We start from the raw sequence: 18,284 nt of genomic DNA, 5'->3' as shown, positions 1-18,284 counted from the left end.
GATAGCGGTGATAAGCCAGCTCATCAAGACTTACTCAAATAGGAAAGGGCGTCACCGGGATGTTCCTTCCCCAAGTCGGGACGAGACTCCGACTTTGAGTTTACTCTTTCCCTGTCTGTACATCATCGAAAGTTATTCTATGTCAGTCGAAAGGATGCCCAATACTCAACAGAGTCATTTCAGAGTCGTCAAGAAGTGTTCAAAAGCGTATGTCTACCAAAACCCGATACGCAGGTCAAAGCTAATCAGCATCATCAAGTTGTAAACGATGTCGGTCCATGAAGGTCAAATGCTCTGGGGCACAACCTTGTGCAAGATGCGGAAGAAAGAATGAAAGATGCATATACGAGACAGAGGAGAAAAAGGTCACAGTAACTGAGAGGTAAGGAAGAGTATATCACTGTCTTACCTTCTGCCGTTTCTCATTGGCTGCTACAGTTATCTCAGAGCGTTGGAGAGACGACAAGATGGAGTTCCATCTCCCGGATCACTTCCAAACGGATCAAGATCCCGGCCGAGACATTCATCCGTTTCCGATTATGGTATGACAACAGTACTTCCTCAGGATACATCTGCAGTAGAAGCCGATGGGGGTGAGTGACCAAATACTTGCCTTGCTCTGTCTACGTCTACTAACTCGATACCAAGACTTGACCCTCGGAACACCAGATGATAATGGCGAGAACGGTGAACAAAATGAAACAAGGCCACTTTTATCAAACGATGTTCTTGAACCTGCCTTTCGCCAGAATCCACTTGTCGACAATGATTATGTCTTTGGCCAAGCCTTCGGACGCTACTGTGAGCCCCAAAACCTCGACAGTGATCCACGTATACTCACACAATATTACAGGGTATATGGGCCCTGCCTCATCCTGGGCATTCTGTAGAAGAGTCCTAGCTCTGGTTGGAAAACATCTTCCAGAAGCAAACAACGATCCCCCGCCATGGCATCTCGACGGAGTCGCATTCCGTCTCCAATGGAGACCCCTGATGCCTGAAGAACATCCCGATATCTCGAACCTACCCCCATCAGACTACGCATTCTTTCTCGTACAGACTGCAAGATTCTATCTCGGTCCCTTAGCAAGCCTTATCGATGAAACTGAATTCCTTCAACATTTTAAAGAGCTTTACCAGGATGCTTCAACGAAGGCAGCATCGTGCAAGCTGTGGTATGCACAATATTTGCTCATGATAGCGTTTGGAAAGGCGTTCCTCGGCGGAAAGAGTGCCGATGGAAGTCCACCGGGTTATCAGTACGCTGCTAGGGCTATGCCTCTTATGCCTGAGCTGGCTGGGATTGCCTTAGATCCAATTCTTTCAGCACAGGCACTTACTCTTGCAGCGATATACTTTCAGTCAATCGACATGAGAGTGGCAGCATATCAGCATGTGAGTAAAACCATATTGATCTTCAGCCTGGAAAATACTGATATGGCTTCTCATAGATAGGACAAGCTCTTCGAATCTGCGTGTTATCTGGTTTCCATAGACACATGCCAGAAGAGGTCGTTGGAGCTCAACATTCAAAACGATGCCACATAATCTTCTGGGTAGTTTACATGCTGGATCAGGAGTTTGCAGCTCTTATCGGTGCTACTAGCGCTATTAGAGATGAAGACATCACCAACAAGCTGCCTTCCCAAGCTGACAATTCTTTAACGTCGCTGAGTCTAACTCTCCACGTTCAGTTGGCGCGTCTCATAGCACGGCTTCTAGGAAGTAAGTATGAAAATGATTACTGACAATCAGTGAATATTATGGCTAACAGAAAGACAGCGGTATATGGAGTTGGCAAAGATTATGACGGTACTCTTTTCAGCAACACTCAGTCTATCCTGAGAAACTTGGCTGAGCTGAATCGTGATCTGATTCACATCATCAACAAGCATTTCCGCGATTCGATTAGTAAAGCTTCGAGAATCGCCACACGGCTTTTACTCCAATATCACCATGTAAGTATCGGGGATATTGCTTTTCTGCTTTACTTACCAATTACCAGTGTGTCGTCCTCACAACGAGACCACAAATCATGTGTGCTCTACACATGCATATCGAGCAGTCCAAAACACAAATGACACACGGTTTATCACTATCTCCCCCAGTTGCATCACTGATTCAATCCTGTGTCAGTTCTGCACAGTCAATCCTCAAGACTTTACGTGCTCTGGCAGACGAAGATCTCATTGGTAAGCCAAGCTAGTGTTGCTATCGCAAAACTCCGCTGACAGCAAGTCTAGAAGCATTCCTGCCTTTCCAAATCGAGTACGCCTCGTCATCAGCATTTCTACTGCATCTCATCCCCATCATCTGCCCTTCACTCCTCTCGGATAGCTCATGGCGAGATGATGCCCGCTACGTTTTCGATACTCTCATCGCCAAGGGAAGCTTGATCGCTCCTTTGAGAAAAGTGGAGTTGGAGCAGCTGGAACAGAAGCTTTCAGCTTTGACACCAGCCAGCAATTTTGTCTCTCCAGAGATTCCTACAGAGACTCAAGAGAATGAGGACCAAGAAGGGAATGAAGGTCAACACGCCGATGAACATCTCGCTGACGAAACTGGGTGGGATCTCTTCGCCGCTAATGCCATGGCTGGACTCACCCCAGGAGAGCTGCTTGATCTTGCTGAACAGTTGGACGTGGACAACTTTCTATATGAGCCCGAGATAGAATAATAATCCTAGTTTTTTAGTAGCGGTTAGTTTAAACTATACTCAACAGTCATGCTCCGCTGCTTTTGTGAACGGGGCGAACTTGAACCAGGTACAGCGACGGGAGAGTTTGGAGGCAGCTCTGTTTATCATTTCCAAAGATCAAAACTAACTGATCTTTTCTGCGGCCATTGTTTTCTTGACCAATGGTGCTCGTGAGTAGGCAGTTCTTGTTTTTTCATCAATCTCAAATTCCAACCACGTTGTTAGTACTCGCATGAATTCCTTAAGCATTATCAGTGCTCTTTCTGGCCAGATAAGCTGTAGGAGGCTCTCTTAGTGGAAATGTAACCTCAAAAGCGCTCATGAGAGTGACCAGTGTGGCCTCACTCTTGGCCATGGCTACTAGACCAACAGGTTTGCCGTTGGAGGCAATGTAAGCTAGTGGTAGACCGCACAGCGGGTAACCTTGAAAGTCTCAGCATATGTATACTATTCAAGTATATTATCCAGCTACATCAATTCCTGGCAGTTATTTATTTATCTGTTAATACTTAGAATATATTCCCTGAGTCAGATTCTCCTGTCTGATTCAGTAACAGCCGAATCTATGGAGGAACTTGTTGCGTCCACTACATCACATATCGTTCTGATTGAAGAACGGCAGATCATCTCTCTACTTTCATCAACTCTATAAGTATATAGTGATATGGCAAATGGTTTCTGTATTCCTTTGAGTATAATTCAACGACGATGATATAGCTTCGGATATATGATGTTTGTTTTTAAGTAACTTTAGCCTAGTAGCCCTTTGCAGCATCATGTAATCTAATTTCCAAGCGAGGGGCGCGAACACGATACCCCGGTTCATACTAAGCCTTGTTAGGCTGAACAACCAAACAACGCTGTGTGATAGGACAAAGATGCTTGGAAAGATCCAGCTCCAGGCTGACACCCAAGACTTTTTGGACCTCCGCTAGTTTTCAGCTCGATGAATTGTTCAGAGTAAGCTTTTAATTCTCTCATCTTATTCGCAGTTTTGTCTCTGTCAAGTCAACATGGCTGAAAAGGAACCCACGACAAAGAAGAGCCAGGCTCGGCTGAGCTCTTTGTTCAGACGCAAGACAGTCATTGAAGACGGAAATGAGCCTGCTCCTCTTAGCTCGCCAGTCCAGGCACCAGTCTCACATTATCCGACGTATATCGCCGAGTATCAGTTGAAATCGCAGCCTCAGCCACTGGTATCTCCTCCTCGACACTCGCAAAGTTTGAATGCTGGAAAAGGCAACTATCGGCCCTATCCGAACCCTATTCCAGCTCCTTTTCCCGTCCCGGGGTCGTTAGTTTCCAAGATTGAGGAGAGGGAGGCCATGGCCATAACGAACTCGCAGAATCCCACCACGGTCCCACTTCCACAATCTCCAGTGTCAATCTCTGAAGAGACACCTAGGTTTTCTTCTCTGAATGGGAGAGAAGTGACGGGGTTCCCACCTACAGGTCCCCATAATTACAACATCACCCCTATTAGTTCAGCCATATCCAGACCGAGTGTAGTATCTACTCTCGACTACTCTGACCTGCAACCATATGACTACACGCCTCTCGAAACAGGCTTCATCAGACTCATCAGGATTGCGCCAGGCCACAAAACTATAATCGAGTGTGAAATTATCCAGGCTCTTATCACCAACACGCCCCAATACGTCGCTGTATCATACACATGGGGCGACGTCGGTGATACCAAGAATATCGACATTGAGGGATCTCGGGTGCCCATTACCGTCAACCTTTATGGAGCATTAGAAGCACTTCGACAAAGACAATCATCTGTGTTGGTTTGGGCAGATGCCTTGTGTATTGATCAAAAGAATACAGATGAGAGGAGCCAGCATGTTCAGCTTGTGGATCAGATTTACGCCAACGCTGCTTTTGTAGCCATATGGCTTGGACCTGAAAACAACGATAGTACAAGAGCGGTAGAGCTTCTGGCTAGACTCGCGCCGCCGACTTCTCAGGCTATGCCAGATCAAGATGTCTCTCGGATACTGGCAGAAGGCGCTGAGGACGGGGATTTACTGGCCGCTGTGTCGCTGTTTGGAAGAGATTACTGGAAAAGACTCTGGGTTTCACAAGAGATCTTCCACGCAAAACGAATTGCTGTTCACTGCGGAGAAACATTTCTCCCTTGGCAATCATACAAGACTGCTTCAACATTGTTTCGCAGACATCACGCTGAACTTGTTTTCAAGACAAATGGTCCTGATATGAGAAGACCTGACAAATTTACTTGCGTGCAGACTCTGATTCATGGGGGGCCCGCCAGCCTCCCGACTCTCAAGTCTCAGGTTCTGAATGGACAAAACGCCCTTCTCGAAGTACTAAGAGCTAGTCGAAGCCAAGTATCGTCTGATCCACGAGACAAGCTCTACGGTATACTCGGTGTTTTGCCTGCGCATGTTCGCAACGGTTTCCGTGTCGACTATAATCTTTCCGTCAAGGATGTTTACACAGAAATTGTTGAGTTTCTTATCCAAACTACTGAGAAGCTGGATGTTATCTGCGAGTCTGTGCACTTCCCAGTCAATACAGGATCCTCCAATTTGCCTTCCTTTGTTCCAGACTGGTCCCATATCCCACTCACGTCAGCCATGGGCCGCCAGTACGGCTTCAGCGCATCAGGTCCTACAAAGGCGATTTGCAAATTTCATGATGAGCGTTTGAACAAGCTTGAAATTTCAGGCATCGAAATAGATGTCGTTCAGACCAAAGGAATGGTTGTTGGAACTCTTTGCAACCTGGGAGACTTTCTAATGGCGTTTCTACACTGGAGGGCTTTACTTCTTGCAGCTGTGGAGGGACGAACACAGTTTCAGATACAGTTGGCAGAAGAGGCTTTCATGGCGACGATATGTCTTGGTCAGATAACTACCGGATATGATAGAAGCCGCTGGAAGCTGGTATCCTACCATGCCATAGTGAATCTCTTCCGCGATCGTCTCCTGCATCTTCCTCTCGATGATATGTTACGAATGCATGTCGATATACCTACGAACATCCCACCTGAAGCACGAAGACAGTTTTTTCAGACCAACTTTGGGGATCGTATGATAGGAAGGACTTTCTGTCTTACCCAGAACCGCAGACTCGGATTCGGATCTGGAGCTATGCTTCCGGGGGATGTTGTGGTTGTGCCTCTGGGTTGCTCGACTCCAGTGTTGCTGAGACCAGAGGGAACGCAGGGCGAGTATAGATATGTGGGAGATATTTACATTGAGAATTACATGTTTGGCAAGGCAATTGATCAGTGGCAGGCTGGAGAAAGGGAATTGAAGAAGTATGTTCTCCATTAAAAGTGGAAGATGAGATATATATCTATTTAATGATTGCTTATGCCTTTTCGCGACGACTAACTTTGCAAGGGATATCTCTGTGATACATGAACCAGTTGTTCTCATACTTCCAAGTATGACTGGGATCAGTGATTCGTACCTATAACGACAGTCAGTATCCAGTCTTGAGAGGAGTGAGGAGAAGTGACTTACATCAAAGTTAACATAGAGCGTAGCAAACATCTTGTACATCTCTAGCTTTGACATGTACTTACCCATACAAACCCTCGATCCATGGCCAAACATCAACTCGGTACACTCATGCATGCGTCTTACCCGAGCGGCATGTCCCTCCTCTGTTTCTCCTTTACCACGAAGCCATCTCTCAGGGCGGAACACATCAACGTCTTCGCCAAAAACGCCCACATCGCGTGTGACAACGCAAGGGTTGATACCGATGTTTGTACCAGCAGGAATGAATCGACCATCTGGGAGCTCAAGGCCTTCTTTAGGAACTTCGCGCTCGAGTATCAAACCAACAGCGGGCGAAATTCTCATCGACTCGCGCATGACGGCGTCAAAGTAGGGCAGTTGACTGATTTCCTTCCATTGAGGAACAGGCAAAGTCAGGTTTGCAGCTCGAAGCTCGGCGACCATCTTTTCACACACAGAAGGATTCTTGAGAAGATGGTAAGCAGGAGCGCGCATGGCTCCAGCTGTTGAATCACCGCCTGCAAGAACATTGAGCATGAGCCAGTTGATAACCTGCTGATCATCCACAAAGTCGACTGTTTCCTTGAGACTGTTGTACTTATCTATGAACAAGTCCACAGGTTTGCGCTTCGCAGCGCCGGAAGCTAGTTGCTGCTGGTACTCTGTGAGGATCTTGATAGTGTAGATGACTCCGTTGACAAGAGGACGAGGACCAACCCGATGAATGGGGTTCTTGTCCAGCCACTCATCAAGCCACGGGATTTGGCTAACGGGGGCAAAGTACTTGAGTCCAGCAGCGCTTTCGGCAATGATGTCCTCTACGTCACCACCTTTTTCCATGAAACCGTAGGTACGGCCGAAACTGATACTAGCAGCTGCATCCCAGGCGTAGTAAGAGAGCCAGTCATCCATCTTGCAGACAGATCCTGTGCTGGCGAAGCGGTTGTCCAGATGAGTAATGAGTTCACAGAGAGTTTCGTCCATCAGAGGTTCCGCCTCTAGCATCTTGGGAAGGGTCCAGAAACCTCTAATGGGCTTTGTGTACTTCAGATGGAAATCCTCATCTTGAGTATTGAAAATGTTTTGAATGCGTTGACCGTTGACAAGAACGTCATTGGGACGGTACATGTTAGTCTGTCAAATATCAGAACTGGCTATTATTGTCTGAAGCCACACGATTTGCTTTGGGTTACTTACCTTTCGCCAGGGGTTTCTGGTGGTGTAAATGACCTTGATCATATCTGGATCACTAATACTCACAGTATTAGGTCCTACACGCACAGCAGCGCCCCATGTTCGGTGCCAGGTTCTAATGTGACCATCGACATGCCCCTTCGTAGTGAGATATGCCCTGTAAAAATCCGTGTACTTGGAAAGTCCTGGTCCTGGGATATGCTTGAGGGGTGAAAGAAAGAACTCGTATAATATGCTGGCGACGACAAAAGCAACACCCGCGTACAGGAGGTAACCCAAAGAGACAGTGGAAATTGCCATATTGATTGATCTACAGTACAGATTTGTTTCTGTACCACATGTCCCAGAACTGAAATGGATCAGAAAAAAAGCGAGGAAATATCATATTTGGGAGAAAGAGGAGAAACGACGTAGACTATATTGCTTTTTCCTGGTAGTGGGAAGAGTCGTCCATTGGATAGATAGCGAGTAACCCTGTTCCTGATCTGCATGAACGCTTAGACGAGAATGTGATAAAAAGTGAACCTGTTTGTTTGGTTCCAAGAGACGCAATAATCCGTGCCGCATTCCCACATGTAACCTTCCCATTTCTGTCACCAAGAACCGGGCTAGTATTTATGATATGTCTGGAAATACGTACGAGAAAACGGATCGAGTAAAGAGCGAGACAGGCACGAACAATGCTCCTCTGACCCCTGAAAACGTGGCTTTAGAGTCTTGCCCACTGTGACGGTCCCGAATCACTGATCCTTGTTCGGAAGAAAGAGAAAAGAGGAGACAACGCGCCGGGTATGACGGACCGCGTTCTTCAACATGGGTTATCCTGGGGAAAGTTGAGGAGATAAAGAGATTCCGAGGTTGAAACGAGCTGAATGGTAGAGGATTGTGAGAAGTGATTGTCACTTTTGTATCGAGCTGTTGGTTCTCTTTATTTGCTTGTTGAGTTTGCGTATCATTTCATTTCTGACTGTTGGTCAACACATGACACCATTTGCGGGGAAGTCTTTACTCTCAAGTCCCCGAGTCCAAGTCCGAGTCTTATGTTGAAAGAAGGTTGAGGCAACTAAAAGCCGTTGATCTTCATGGGTATCTAGTCAACAATTCTTCAACATCAGCACTAAAGCGCCTCTTAAACCTACCCGAGATGATCTCAATCTCCTGTACAACTCCCATCTAATTTCTCACACATGATCCTTCAATTACCTCAAGTTGTCTCCCCCTCTCCCGGCTGGCAAAAAACCCGTGGCGAGAGAAAATGGAGGAGGGTAACATGGTGGAAAGTGGATACAGTCTTTATGCGGGAATAGTATGATCTATCAGATTCGCGACCTTTGGGACCAATGAGATTTAACGAGGAATAAAATCCTTGTAAGAAAGTAGTCTCTAATTTTGTTTGTTGCGTGATATCAGACTTGACAATTGATATGTGACTTTTGCTGCCAAATTTTGTCGTATTCCTTATGCGCGAGTGAACAAACATACCAATGATCAACCTCTTTAGACCTTATAGATTACGTTGTTATTACTATTGTATTCAAGTGCACCTATAAGAACTGTAGCTACTCGTATCCACTATTGTCTCACATCCAGCTTCGAGACTCGTTGAATTAATGGTATTTTGGTATGGCCTACGGTCTTTGGCACGTCCGCTTCTGCACTGTTAATTGCTTCTTTCTTTGTCTCAGAGACAAGTCCCTTGATTTCGTATCCAATCCGATCCTTTTCCATAAAGTGTGTTCACTCTCTGACATTGCATACATCCAATCACAAATGACAGACTCAGAAGAAAGCCATAATACACTGTAGCTTTCTTTTTGCTTCAGCTGATGTGTGTTTGCCTGCGGCATGTCCAATGTACATACTGAAACCAAGTATATATGTAGGACGGCGCATCCATCCCTGACAAACAATTCATCAATACGATGATGCAAGCTTGAGACACTCAGAGAAGTCGCGTGTCTGTAGACAGCCATTCCAGCACAAAGATGTCATCAGCTGCTGATACACCACCGCCCTCTCCCGAGTACCTCGCAGAGACTGTGGGACCTGCCATTCGTACTGTTACTTGGCTTTCAGTCTTTGTACCATTCCTTCTCGTTTCTCTTCGAATCTATACACGACTCTTTGTACGCAAAGTATTTGGTCTAGATGACTGGGTCATTACATTATCTCTCGTAAGTCCACCATTCCGCTTTATCAATTACATAAACTAACATCTGATAAGCTTACCCTTATGGCCTATGGAGTTATCATCGAATTAGCCGTCCAAAAAGGTCTCGGTCGACACATCGAATGGGTTCTCCTCTACGTCCCTGGAAATGCCGTCCCAATTGCTCTCCTTGGCCAAGTGTCGCAACCTCTAGTCATCATGTCATGTGCTTTCGGCAAGATATCTTTCTCCATCAGTCTGATGCGTCTGGCTGTGCAGCCGTTCATACACAGATTCTTGTGGTTCATTGTCGTCTCTATGCTCACGCTGCATGTTCTCATATCAATCATTATCTTTGTGCGATGCAAGGACCCGAGGACAACTTGGAACCCTGCTATAGTCAGTGAGTGCTGGGCTCCTCACGTCTACTTAGGAGTGATGTACTTTATTGGAGGTGAGTATCTCAAGTCTAGGGACACAATTGCACGGTACTAACTTGATACAAGCCTATTCTGCTGCTACAGACTTTATTCTGGCCCTCTTGCCATGGGCCATGCTATGGAATCTCAACATGAAGAGTAGGGAAAAATTTGGTGTCGCCATTGCTATGAGTCTTGGTGTCTTGTAAGCTATCACCCATGCCATCCACGTCGATCTCTTCTAATATTTCCAGTGCTGGATCCATTGCTATCATCAAATGCACCAAACTCAAAGCCAATGCAACAAGTCTCGATCCAACCTACGACGTCGGTGAACTTCTCCTCACAGCCGGAGCCGAAAACGCCCTCATCATTATCGCCGCCTGTCTTCCGACCCTTCGACCTATTCTACGCAAAGTCTTTCCTTCAACAGCTAAGTCAAGCGAGAACTCTCATCCTTTGAAGAATATCCCCAATAATATCATGTTTGTACCAAAGCACAAGGCTGGTCAATGGAGTGCCCTTGTGGAGACAGAGGCTCATCCGGAAAGACACTCTGATAACCAGAGTGATAGAAGTATCCTCAATGAGCATCGTGCAGCAATGGAGAATGGTCAGGAGAATACTCAGGCGGCTGGTCCTTCCAGTCCACGGATAACAAAAACAAGGGAGGTAATTGTCTCTTATGGTAGATCTGAAAGTAGATAAGCCCGGAGTAACCTGATCACGATAAATTCGTATTGATGAATGTTGCAAGAAACAGTGAGAGTAGTTGGTCATCAGATCAATTAAACTATCCCTCTCAAGACTATACCATTGTCCCCAAATCCCTGGACATTTTTATCTATATCTTCCTTCTATTTGTATCCCATATCCCTGTTTAGAAGACAGTTCGCTTGGACCAGCGACGGTTGCTGAAACCACGTTTGGCCTTCTGTCCGTTACCTCCGAAAGGGTTGCCACCGTTACCGCCAAATGGGTTACCACCATTGCCGCCTCGGTTACCACCGAAGGGGTTGCCTCCGTTTCCTCCGTTTCCACCGTTACCACCTCGGTTGTTGTCGTTGTTTCCTTGATCATTGCCACCACCGTTACCGCCATTGTTACCGCCATTGTTACCGCCGTTTCCACCATTGTTGCCTCCGTTGTTGCCTCCGTTGTTGTTGTCATTGTTGTTATCGTTGTTGTTACCACCGTTGTTGTCACCACCGTTGTTGTCACCAACCTTGCCATCGTTACCCTGGTTAGGGTCAGCAGTAGCAGCAGGAGGTCGACCAAGGGCAACACTAGGAGTCTCGGTTGCGAAAGCCGATGTCACAACGGTAGCACCGAGAAGAGCATCGACAGCAGCCTTGTTCTGAGCAGCCTCATCAGAAGTGGCGTTCTCGTTGGCAGCTACAGCGTCCGGGAAATCCTTCTGGTTCTGCAGGATCTGAGCGTTGATACCGTTGAAGGTCTGTGTTGTCTTGATGCTCTGAGGAGAGTTGGTCTTCTTGTCAGTGTCGGCCTGCTGGACGGCAAAGCAACCACCGAAGGGACCAGCAAGAGCGTTGTTGCGGCATCGGACAGTGCAGATGTTTCCGGTGGAGGCACCGAAGCAGTTGAGGTCATCAGGCATCTTGACTGTGATGTTGAAGGCCTGTGTCTTGACTTGTGAGAGACCATTTGTTCCGGGGACGTTGTTGGTGACGGTCAGGTTCTGGATGTTGGTGTTTGTGTTACTGCTCTCGTCCAGATCGCAGACATAAGGACCAGCACCATCGGCGTTGACTTGGTGGATGGTGACAGTGAGCTCACCACCAGCCTCAACCTGAGTAACCTGGTTGGCAGCGAGAGCATTCTCGGTGTTCTCGCCGACGTCGATGTTTCCAGAGATCTCAGTACGACCACACTGGTTCACAATGTTGGCAGTGATCTCGGCATCGCGGATGATGGTGGCATCTTGTTGGCAAGGGTTGATGGTGATGCAGTTGCGAGCAATTTCGGGATCGACTTGGAATCCGATACTGTTGGGAGAAGTATCGAGACCCTGAGCACCGAGGATGACCGAGTGAGCCTGGGTCAAGGCGAAGAGAGAAGAGGAAAGGAGAATGTTGAAGGAATGCATCTTGGATAAGAAGAAATGTGCCGGCACAATGATAAAAAGATTCAAAGAAGGAGTAAAGAAAGTACAAAGAAGACGATCACCAGGACCTCGAAAGAAAGAAGAGAAGACTTGATTGCTTGTGCAAATGACTGAAGCTGATGATGACAAGAGAGTGAAAACATACGACTTGAATTCAGTATATATACATGTCGGTGATAGAGATTCATTCTCTGATATCCTGGAGTGCTAATCTAAGTAGGTAGAGTATATGCTACGGCCCCTGTATCATAACAAAGTGGGGGTTGTGTGAAGGTGGCAGGGGCCCTCTGTAGGCATTCGCTAAACGTCAAAGTCTGTACCTGCCAAGAGCAAGGGCCCTCTATAGACCTCCACCAGGTTGGGCACTTTCCAGGGGATTTAAGTGGAATCGTTTTCCAGACCGTTAGACACATGTTTCACGATAATCCACAACCCAGCCATTATCAGGCTTGGCAATAGTGGCAGTTTATATAGCCAGAATACCGCATTAAAGATCAACTGCAAGGAACTATTCGGGTTTACTACCTCGAAACAATCCTATATCCGAGGATAATCGAATGATGATCATGTCACCAAATTTAGTTTTCCCCTTGACCGTTTCGCTACAGAGATTTCAAAGCATTACTCTATTATCAACAAGTCTAGACAAGCTTCCCATGGGTCGACTGTATGCCGCAGCTGAGGTCGATTATCGGAGTTTTTTTCTCTTGGCAGGCTGTCATGTCCGTTATAAACGCTTCAGCTTCACTGGCAATTCCCGTTGGTGACAATCGTCTTTGCTTGGCGTCGCGAGTGCACAGACTTCGACACAATCAAAGTTGCAGTTTCTCTTGGGGGAGATGGAATTATAGCCTATTTGGGTAATGCGAGGATGAATACTCGGCCTTATCTGCTGACATGTCAGGTTTGTTTGGGTCAACCGCTTTCGAGGCCGTATATTGAAACACAGGCCTATTGTGGCAGCCTAGACTGTACGAGCACAGGCGGCAACAACTTCCTGAATCGTCCGAGCGATTTAGATGATGGAATTGATCTGAGAGGGAAGAAAGAGAGTAATTTTAGAGTATAGTCCAGACGAAATATCGACAACTTGCAAAGGCGTTATGCTGAGTTGATGGTTGTAGGCCTGTCTTCTCATTGGCCCACCTCTTGGTTAACATTCTTCCAAAGCGCAATAAACCACGAAATCTAGACAATTTACCCTGGAGAGTCGTCCAATCTAAGGGACGAAAATGTCATACTGAACATGAGGTGCCTCTTAGTTGATGACTTGATTTGAATTACTTCTAAATCTTAACTTGGATGACTTCTATTTGAATTTAGGCACTCAATATCCTTCAAATATTGCTCGCGTTGACACTGATTTTCGCATTCTCAGCTTCACCTCAAAATAATTTTGGAAAAAGAGTCGTGCAAAGTCCATTGTTTTTAGGATATCAGGTTTTGAACTCAGACAACTTCTGTTTAAATCAATATTGCAGAGTATCACCCTCGATTCCGCTACCCTATTGCCCTCTTTCCGATTACATCGCCATGCCACCACACGAATCACACCTGGAACAAATCAACGAAAGATAACTGCCGATGAATCAGTATACGAAGAGTAGAATTGGCTAAAACATGTGGCGTCGCAAAGAAACTTCAGCTGATGGCTGTCATGAATCGGTCTCAAACATGAGCTGACATGCTAGAAACCTGCATGACTCGACAATCTCGCTAGAATGATGGTAAACTTCGTTATCAAACAGCATCAAGGCCATAGAAGGTTCGTCATGTCATCATGTCTGAATCATGTCTCCAAGAATGCCATCATCCTCTCACCCCAAACAACAAGATAAAACAAGCGCACCTATGAAATCCATGGCATCAATGACATGTAGTTTCAGGCGTTTCAATTCCTATACACGACCATGCCGCATTTTCGGAAGTTCTTTCACTGGGCTGGCCACATCTTATCTCGACCATTCGGGTGTAACCGCCTCGTCTGTCAAGTTGATCATGGACGATAATACGTAGGATCAAGGGTAGAGTAACATCTCGGCTGAATCCGACAATGTATCGAATGACAATCGAGAAGAAAAAAGCCACCAATAAGATGTACATGACATGCGTCGCTAAACGCCAATCTGGAAACACTTCTCTTACAAAGTTTGGCCCGACTTAACCGGCATGACAGCCCATTTCGGCCGAATGGAGAATTTTTGATGTCTTCAGCCTATCAATTTGAACTGACAGGGTATACAAAGACAAGGATCACAACGTTTCAAGGGGGGTCATGTAGCATAACACAGCAGATATCAGTGGAAACAGTTTACTGAGTTTGGAAAATCGGGCCATTTAAAAAAAAACTCGGCGAATTAAATGGGATCATAAAGAATCTTAGTATGGTTATTATTAACCATAAGCCTGAGGACTTAAGACCAGGAATAGCAGATGCAACGCTTGTGGTGAGCATCTCGCTCGCCTTAAAAAGAGGCTTTCTTAATTTGAGCCGCATTGACGACAACTACAATAGTACACCTACTCAATCACCCATGTGGACTGCGACCAACTCCCTCTTAAGGTGATCAGAACGACTGTAAAAAAAAACTTGCATCTTTTGTTTTAGTTCATTCTCTTCACAATTTAAGATCTAATCTCGGGAAAGCATCTTATGATAACTACAATTCATCTTGTTGATTTTATGTTCGTTTTTCATTCTCAAATCTCAGTAAACGCCAGAGCTTTATAGATATCCCCACTGTCTAATCTCTTTAAAATAAAAATAAAAAAAAAAAAGCTTTTCTTCTCAATAGAGTCATTGCTGGAGTATTGGTCGTGGTGGCTAAATGTGTCTTTTCTCTCCCTTGAATCTGTGTAACCTTGATTTACCTAGAACTAAGGTAATGCTACTCATAAAGTTTAAGCAAAACCTTGAAGGATAAGGAAATCACTTCACCTTCCAAACTATAGCGAATGAGAACAAAATTTTTTCTGATTTTAGTTCCGTTCCTATGCAAATACGAGCTGGTGCCTGGATTTTCAGTCAAGGTTTGCCGTGCATCTGTTCAACTCAAAAAGCATATGAAAACTCAACACAATCGTGTCAACCCTTTCTACAAAAGTTAATATGATTGAACAGTAAGTAAATGAAAGGGATCCCGCACTAACAAGATGCCTTCTACTTGACTCATGCCCACAAGATTCGACAATCGACTTTTCATCAACCAACACAACAACGGGATATTTCCTATACCACTCAGCAACCATGCGGCCTGTCAAAGGAAAAGACGTCAAGTGCTTGACAAACCGGAATTCCATCCTGATTCTCGATCTGACTTCCTGGACTGCTGCCTATATCAACAATATAATCAGTTAAAATCCAAATAATATTGCCACCAAGGAAGGTAATAAGACCCTCCCAGCTAAACTTTGGTACGACATCTTATCTTGGGCGGAAAACGATGTTAGACGACGTGTTCATTGACTAGTCTACCCAGTCGCAATGGTGTCTGTCCAGCTCGATGGCAAGAATTCAGAACCAGCTTTGGTCTGCAACGTAATCAACGAATGGTGGGGATACCGCCATATCAAAAGTGGCTCAGACTTAATTCATTATAAGAATTATTTGATTAGTCCCTGGCACAATCCAGAACAGATGGAAGATCAACCAGCCCCTCCTGAATGTCCCTTTTTCAACATTTCCAAAACAGTCTTGCCAGACCAATCCTTCACGATTCCTATTCAGGAGCTAAGGCTTTGGAGGTCTTTTCTGTATCGGTACATCAAGGCCCCTGGAGTGATTGCCTGAGTCGAACGGGGAAAATTCGAGCTGTGCAAAGGTATTCGGATGTTTTACGCGGGATGCCGGGGCGGGAGAGAGCTCCTCGAGAGCTGGACTGATGTGGAACCAAGATTTGTCGATTGTGGTTCACGGATGCTTTGCCCACTGTGCCTTGGGCGCGAACACGCAAACTACAGCCTCCGACAAACAAGTGGCTTTTGGGGTGGAAGCGACGAGTCAGATGCAAAGTACGAAGAAGTGCGCCGCCGACGTATGGAAGAATTCTGTTACATATGATAATATACTTGCTGTTAACAACTGTTGATCCTGCTTTGGATGGGCATACCGTTTTTGGAGTATGATAACACGTTTTCTTATGCTACAGATGGAGTTTTTGTAGCCTGTGTTTAGCCTACGATGCATCGGTTAGGATATCTTGTCTTCCATGCTACTAAGAGTCAAACTCATAATCATGCAGCATAGGTCTCAATAACAGGCCATAAATTATGTCATTATTCCAGTTCCGTGAAAGGTCTTCAATAAGAAGTGCGAGAAAAGGTGTGTTGATCTTTTAAGGCTTTGGGCGGCAAGCTTTAAAAGCAGCCGAAGGAATGTTAAGCTTACACAGAAAAGTAGGTAGTGGCTTTCCGGAATTTTAAATGATATTCTAGGAACACTAGCAATATTACACAATGATCAGTCCGTTCCATCCGGGTAACGACGGGAGTTCAGCTTCTCAGCTTCCAAATTATGGTTTCAACTCAAGCCTCGCACGAAAAAGGCGTACGGAAAGCTCCAATTTCATAGTGGTGTTGCTAGTACTTGTCAGTTTATCAAACGTTATCAATATTAGAAGACTTACAATATCCATAGCCGTAGCATATGTTCCTCCAACCAAAACCAATAGTCCAAAGAAGAATGTAAAAATGCAAGCAACAGCATGCAAGATATTCTCTCTGGCATACCACTTACCCCTACAGATAAGCTTGTACCACATGACGGCTGGGAAATACAGAATAAATCCAGAAACAAAAAGTGCCGAACTCAGTGAAAGAAGGTCGTTGAAGAAGGGAATAGCTTCACCAAGAACCCAGGAGATGATTGTTATACCCGCAAGTGTAAGAAGCCAAGTGACCCAACCCTTGGGCGTATTGACAAACCGCACGATAGAGTTTCTGTAAAATCGGAGATGAACGTATTTCGCAGTAACTGTGTTTCCAATCGCTCCTGAAATGAAAACCATGGGTAGAGCCACGCCAAAAGCTACCTTTGGCAGAATACCAGGCAGTGACTCAAGGGCAGGACTAGCTACGTCTTTACCGACAAAGACATAGATAAGGGAACCAGTGAGGGTATAAATGAAGATTTCAACACTGCCGAGTGTCCAAACTGACTTCATAAAGTCCTCTGGGGTGTGCATTTCCGACATGAAGGGTGTCATGTACATGGCGAAGCAGTAGGCAAAGATAATGTTGCAGATAGCAACCATGCCATCTTTGAAAGTTGCGTCAGGGTCGGGCCATGCTGACCAGTCTGAAGATCCCAAACCTCCGGGTTGGTTCGCAGCATCTACACCTGACGCGATAACTGCGATACCAATGGCGGTCATGACGCATACAAGATCGATGTAACCAAGTATGGCAGCCTCTGCAAAGGAAGGCATGACGGCAAGGATAAACAACATGAACCCTGATACTGCGCTGAATACAAGACCACACACTTTTCCGTCGGCCAGAATGTTCAAGGCAATGCTTCCAGTGAGGACGAACGAAGAAGTGATGAGGATCAACTGAAGCACATACATGGCTCCAAACAACTCCTCTCCAAACCTGCCCATAAGCAAACCACCGATATCTCCATAATGTTGGATGGACGGATATAAGATTTTGATCTTTCCAATGATCCAAGCTGTGTAGATGGCCATGAAACCAAGGGCGATGCAGCAGAAGACGCCTGCGACTATACCGAGTGTTGCAAAGGCACCAGGAAGACTGAATGTTCCCAGGCCGATGGCCTCAACGATGAGGATCACGGCGAGACGCTTCCATCCGAGACGACGGAAGCGGGCTTCACCTTCAGCGGTTTTTTGTTTCTCGAATTCGGTGACTGTACCGGGGGCTTGGTCATAGGTTTGGTCGATACGAGTGATTTGGTCGGGGTGCAGGTTGTCTTTCGTAGCCTTTGAATGTGGTGTGATTGAATCCATGATGAGTTTTTACAATAGCTATAAGCTGATTGAAAAAAGAATAATGGACAAGTCAGAATAGACTACTCGTCTTATATAGAAGTCACATCAGATTAAAAGCGCCAAGGTCTGGGGAAGAAGTAAATCCCCAGACCAAAGAACAGACTCAACGGGTCACGATCTTGCCCCCATGATATTGTACGTAAAAGCTCATCGATACAGAGCAATTTTTTATCAAATATTTTCAAGAGGTG

The 18,284-nt window shown here is 45.7% G+C and overlaps 7 protein-coding genes across 7 annotated transcripts; 3 read left to right on the top strand and 4 right to left on the bottom strand.

The window, feature by feature from the left end:
- The first annotated feature begins 117 nt into the window (after positions 1–117).
- Positions 118–2,912, top strand: EDB82DRAFT_578131 (uncharacterized protein). Its single transcript, XM_065609981.1, has 9 exons — positions 118–207; positions 260–382; positions 439–593; positions 649–801; positions 854–1,395; positions 1,452–1,725; positions 1,783–1,958; positions 2,006–2,192; positions 2,244–2,912. Exons 1-9 carry the CDS (start codon positions 140–142, stop codon positions 2,675–2,677), a joined length of 2,112 nt encoding a protein of 703 aa, XP_065464226.1. The 5' UTR covers positions 118–139; the 3' UTR covers positions 2,678–2,912.
- Positions 2,913–3,640: 728 nt separating this feature from the next.
- Positions 3,641–6,003, top strand: EDB82DRAFT_465907 (heterokaryon incompatibility protein-domain-containing protein; the record flags this gene model as incomplete). The annotated part of the gene is made up of 1 exon (XM_025728772.2): positions 3,641–6,003. Exon 1 carries the CDS (start codon positions 3,712–3,714, stop codon positions 6,001–6,003), a length of 2,292 nt encoding a protein of 763 aa, XP_025583106.1. The 5' UTR covers positions 3,641–3,711.
- Positions 6,004–6,040: 37 nt separating this feature from the next.
- On the bottom strand, positions 6,041–7,689 carry EDB82DRAFT_433725 (cytochrome P450; the record flags this gene model as incomplete). Its single annotated transcript, XM_025728771.2, has 3 exons — positions 6,041–6,142; positions 6,196–7,329; positions 7,393–7,689. 3 exons carry the CDS (start codon positions 7,687–7,689, stop codon positions 6,041–6,043), a joined length of 1,533 nt encoding a protein of 510 aa, XP_025583105.2.
- Positions 7,690–8,990: 1,301 nt separating this feature from the next.
- On the top strand, positions 8,991–10,687 carry EDB82DRAFT_274751 (uncharacterized protein). Its single transcript, XM_025728770.2, has 4 exons — positions 8,991–9,563; positions 9,614–9,992; positions 10,045–10,162; positions 10,212–10,687. Exons 1-4 carry the CDS (start codon positions 9,375–9,377, stop codon positions 10,663–10,665), a joined length of 1,140 nt encoding a protein of 379 aa, XP_025583104.1. The 5' UTR covers positions 8,991–9,374; the 3' UTR covers positions 10,666–10,687.
- A 150-nt stretch (positions 10,688–10,837) lies between these two features.
- On the bottom strand, positions 10,838–12,276 carry EDB82DRAFT_578127 (uncharacterized protein; the record flags this gene model as incomplete). Its single annotated transcript, XM_025728769.2, has 1 exon — positions 10,838–12,276. Exon 1 carries the CDS (start codon positions 12,062–12,064, stop codon positions 10,838–10,840), a length of 1,227 nt encoding a protein of 408 aa, XP_025583103.1. The 5' UTR covers positions 12,065–12,276.
- Positions 12,277–13,664: 1,388 nt separating this feature from the next.
- Positions 13,665–14,188, bottom strand: EDB82DRAFT_509706 (uncharacterized protein; the record flags this gene model as incomplete). The annotated part of the gene is made up of 1 exon (XM_065608823.1): positions 13,665–14,188. The coding sequence occupies one exon, from the start codon at positions 14,183–14,185 to the stop codon at positions 13,949–13,951; it is 237 nt and encodes a 78-aa protein (XP_065464225.1). The 3' UTR covers positions 13,665–13,948.
- A 2,297-nt stretch (positions 14,189–16,485) lies between these two features.
- EDB82DRAFT_509705 (transmembrane amino acid transporter protein-domain-containing protein) lies at positions 16,486–18,250 on the bottom strand. Its single transcript, XM_025728768.2, has 2 exons — positions 16,708–18,250; positions 16,486–16,660 (listed from the first exon to the last, which is right to left on the bottom strand). Exons 1-2 carry the CDS (start codon positions 18,049–18,051, stop codon positions 16,607–16,609), a joined length of 1,398 nt encoding a protein of 465 aa, XP_025583102.1. The 5' UTR covers positions 18,052–18,250; the 3' UTR covers positions 16,486–16,606.
- Positions 18,251–18,284: the final 34 nt, after the last annotated feature.

The sequence above is a fragment of the Fusarium venenatum genome (assembly GCF_020744135.1).
Source record: "Fusarium venenatum strain MPI-CAGE-CH-0201 chromosome Unknown EDB82scaffold_3, whole genome shotgun sequence".
Lineage (NCBI taxonomy): Eukaryota > Fungi > Ascomycota > Sordariomycetes > Hypocreales > Nectriaceae > Fusarium > Fusarium venenatum.
The sequence above is the reverse complement of the archived record's forward strand: the minus strand, read 5'-3'. Positions and strand labels throughout refer to the sequence as shown.

Bases quoted from the DNA above. Each gene is read 5' to 3' on its own strand.
- EDB82DRAFT_578131 (XM_065609981.1), top strand. From the start codon at position 140: ATGTCAGTCGAAAGGATGCCCAATACTCAACAGAGTCATTTCAGAGTC. The intron at 1,396-1,451 runs GTGAGTAAAACC...GGCTTCTCATAG, and splicing joins GAGTGGCAGCATATCAGCAT to ATAGGACAAGCTCTTCGAAT. The intron at 1,959-2,005 runs GTAAGTATCGGG...ACCAATTACCAG, and splicing joins TTTTACTCCAATATCACCAT to TGTGTCGTCCTCACAACGAG.
- EDB82DRAFT_274751 (XM_025728770.2), top strand. From the start codon at position 9,375: ATGTCATCAGCTGCTGATACACCACCGCCCTCTCCCGAGTACCTCGCA. The intron at 9,993-10,044 runs GTGAGTATCTCA...ACTTGATACAAG, and splicing joins AGTGATGTACTTTATTGGAG to CCTATTCTGCTGCTACAGAC. The intron at 10,163-10,211 runs GTAAGCTATCAC...TAATATTTCCAG, and splicing joins GCTATGAGTCTTGGTGTCTT to TGCTGGATCCATTGCTATCA.
- EDB82DRAFT_509705 (XM_025728768.2), bottom strand. From the start codon at position 18,051: ATGGATTCAATCACACCACATTCAAAGGCTACGAAAGACAACCTGCAC. The intron at 16,661-16,707 runs GTAAGTCTTCTA...GACAAGTACTAG, and splicing joins ATGCTACGGCTATGGATATT to CAACACCACTATGAAATTGG.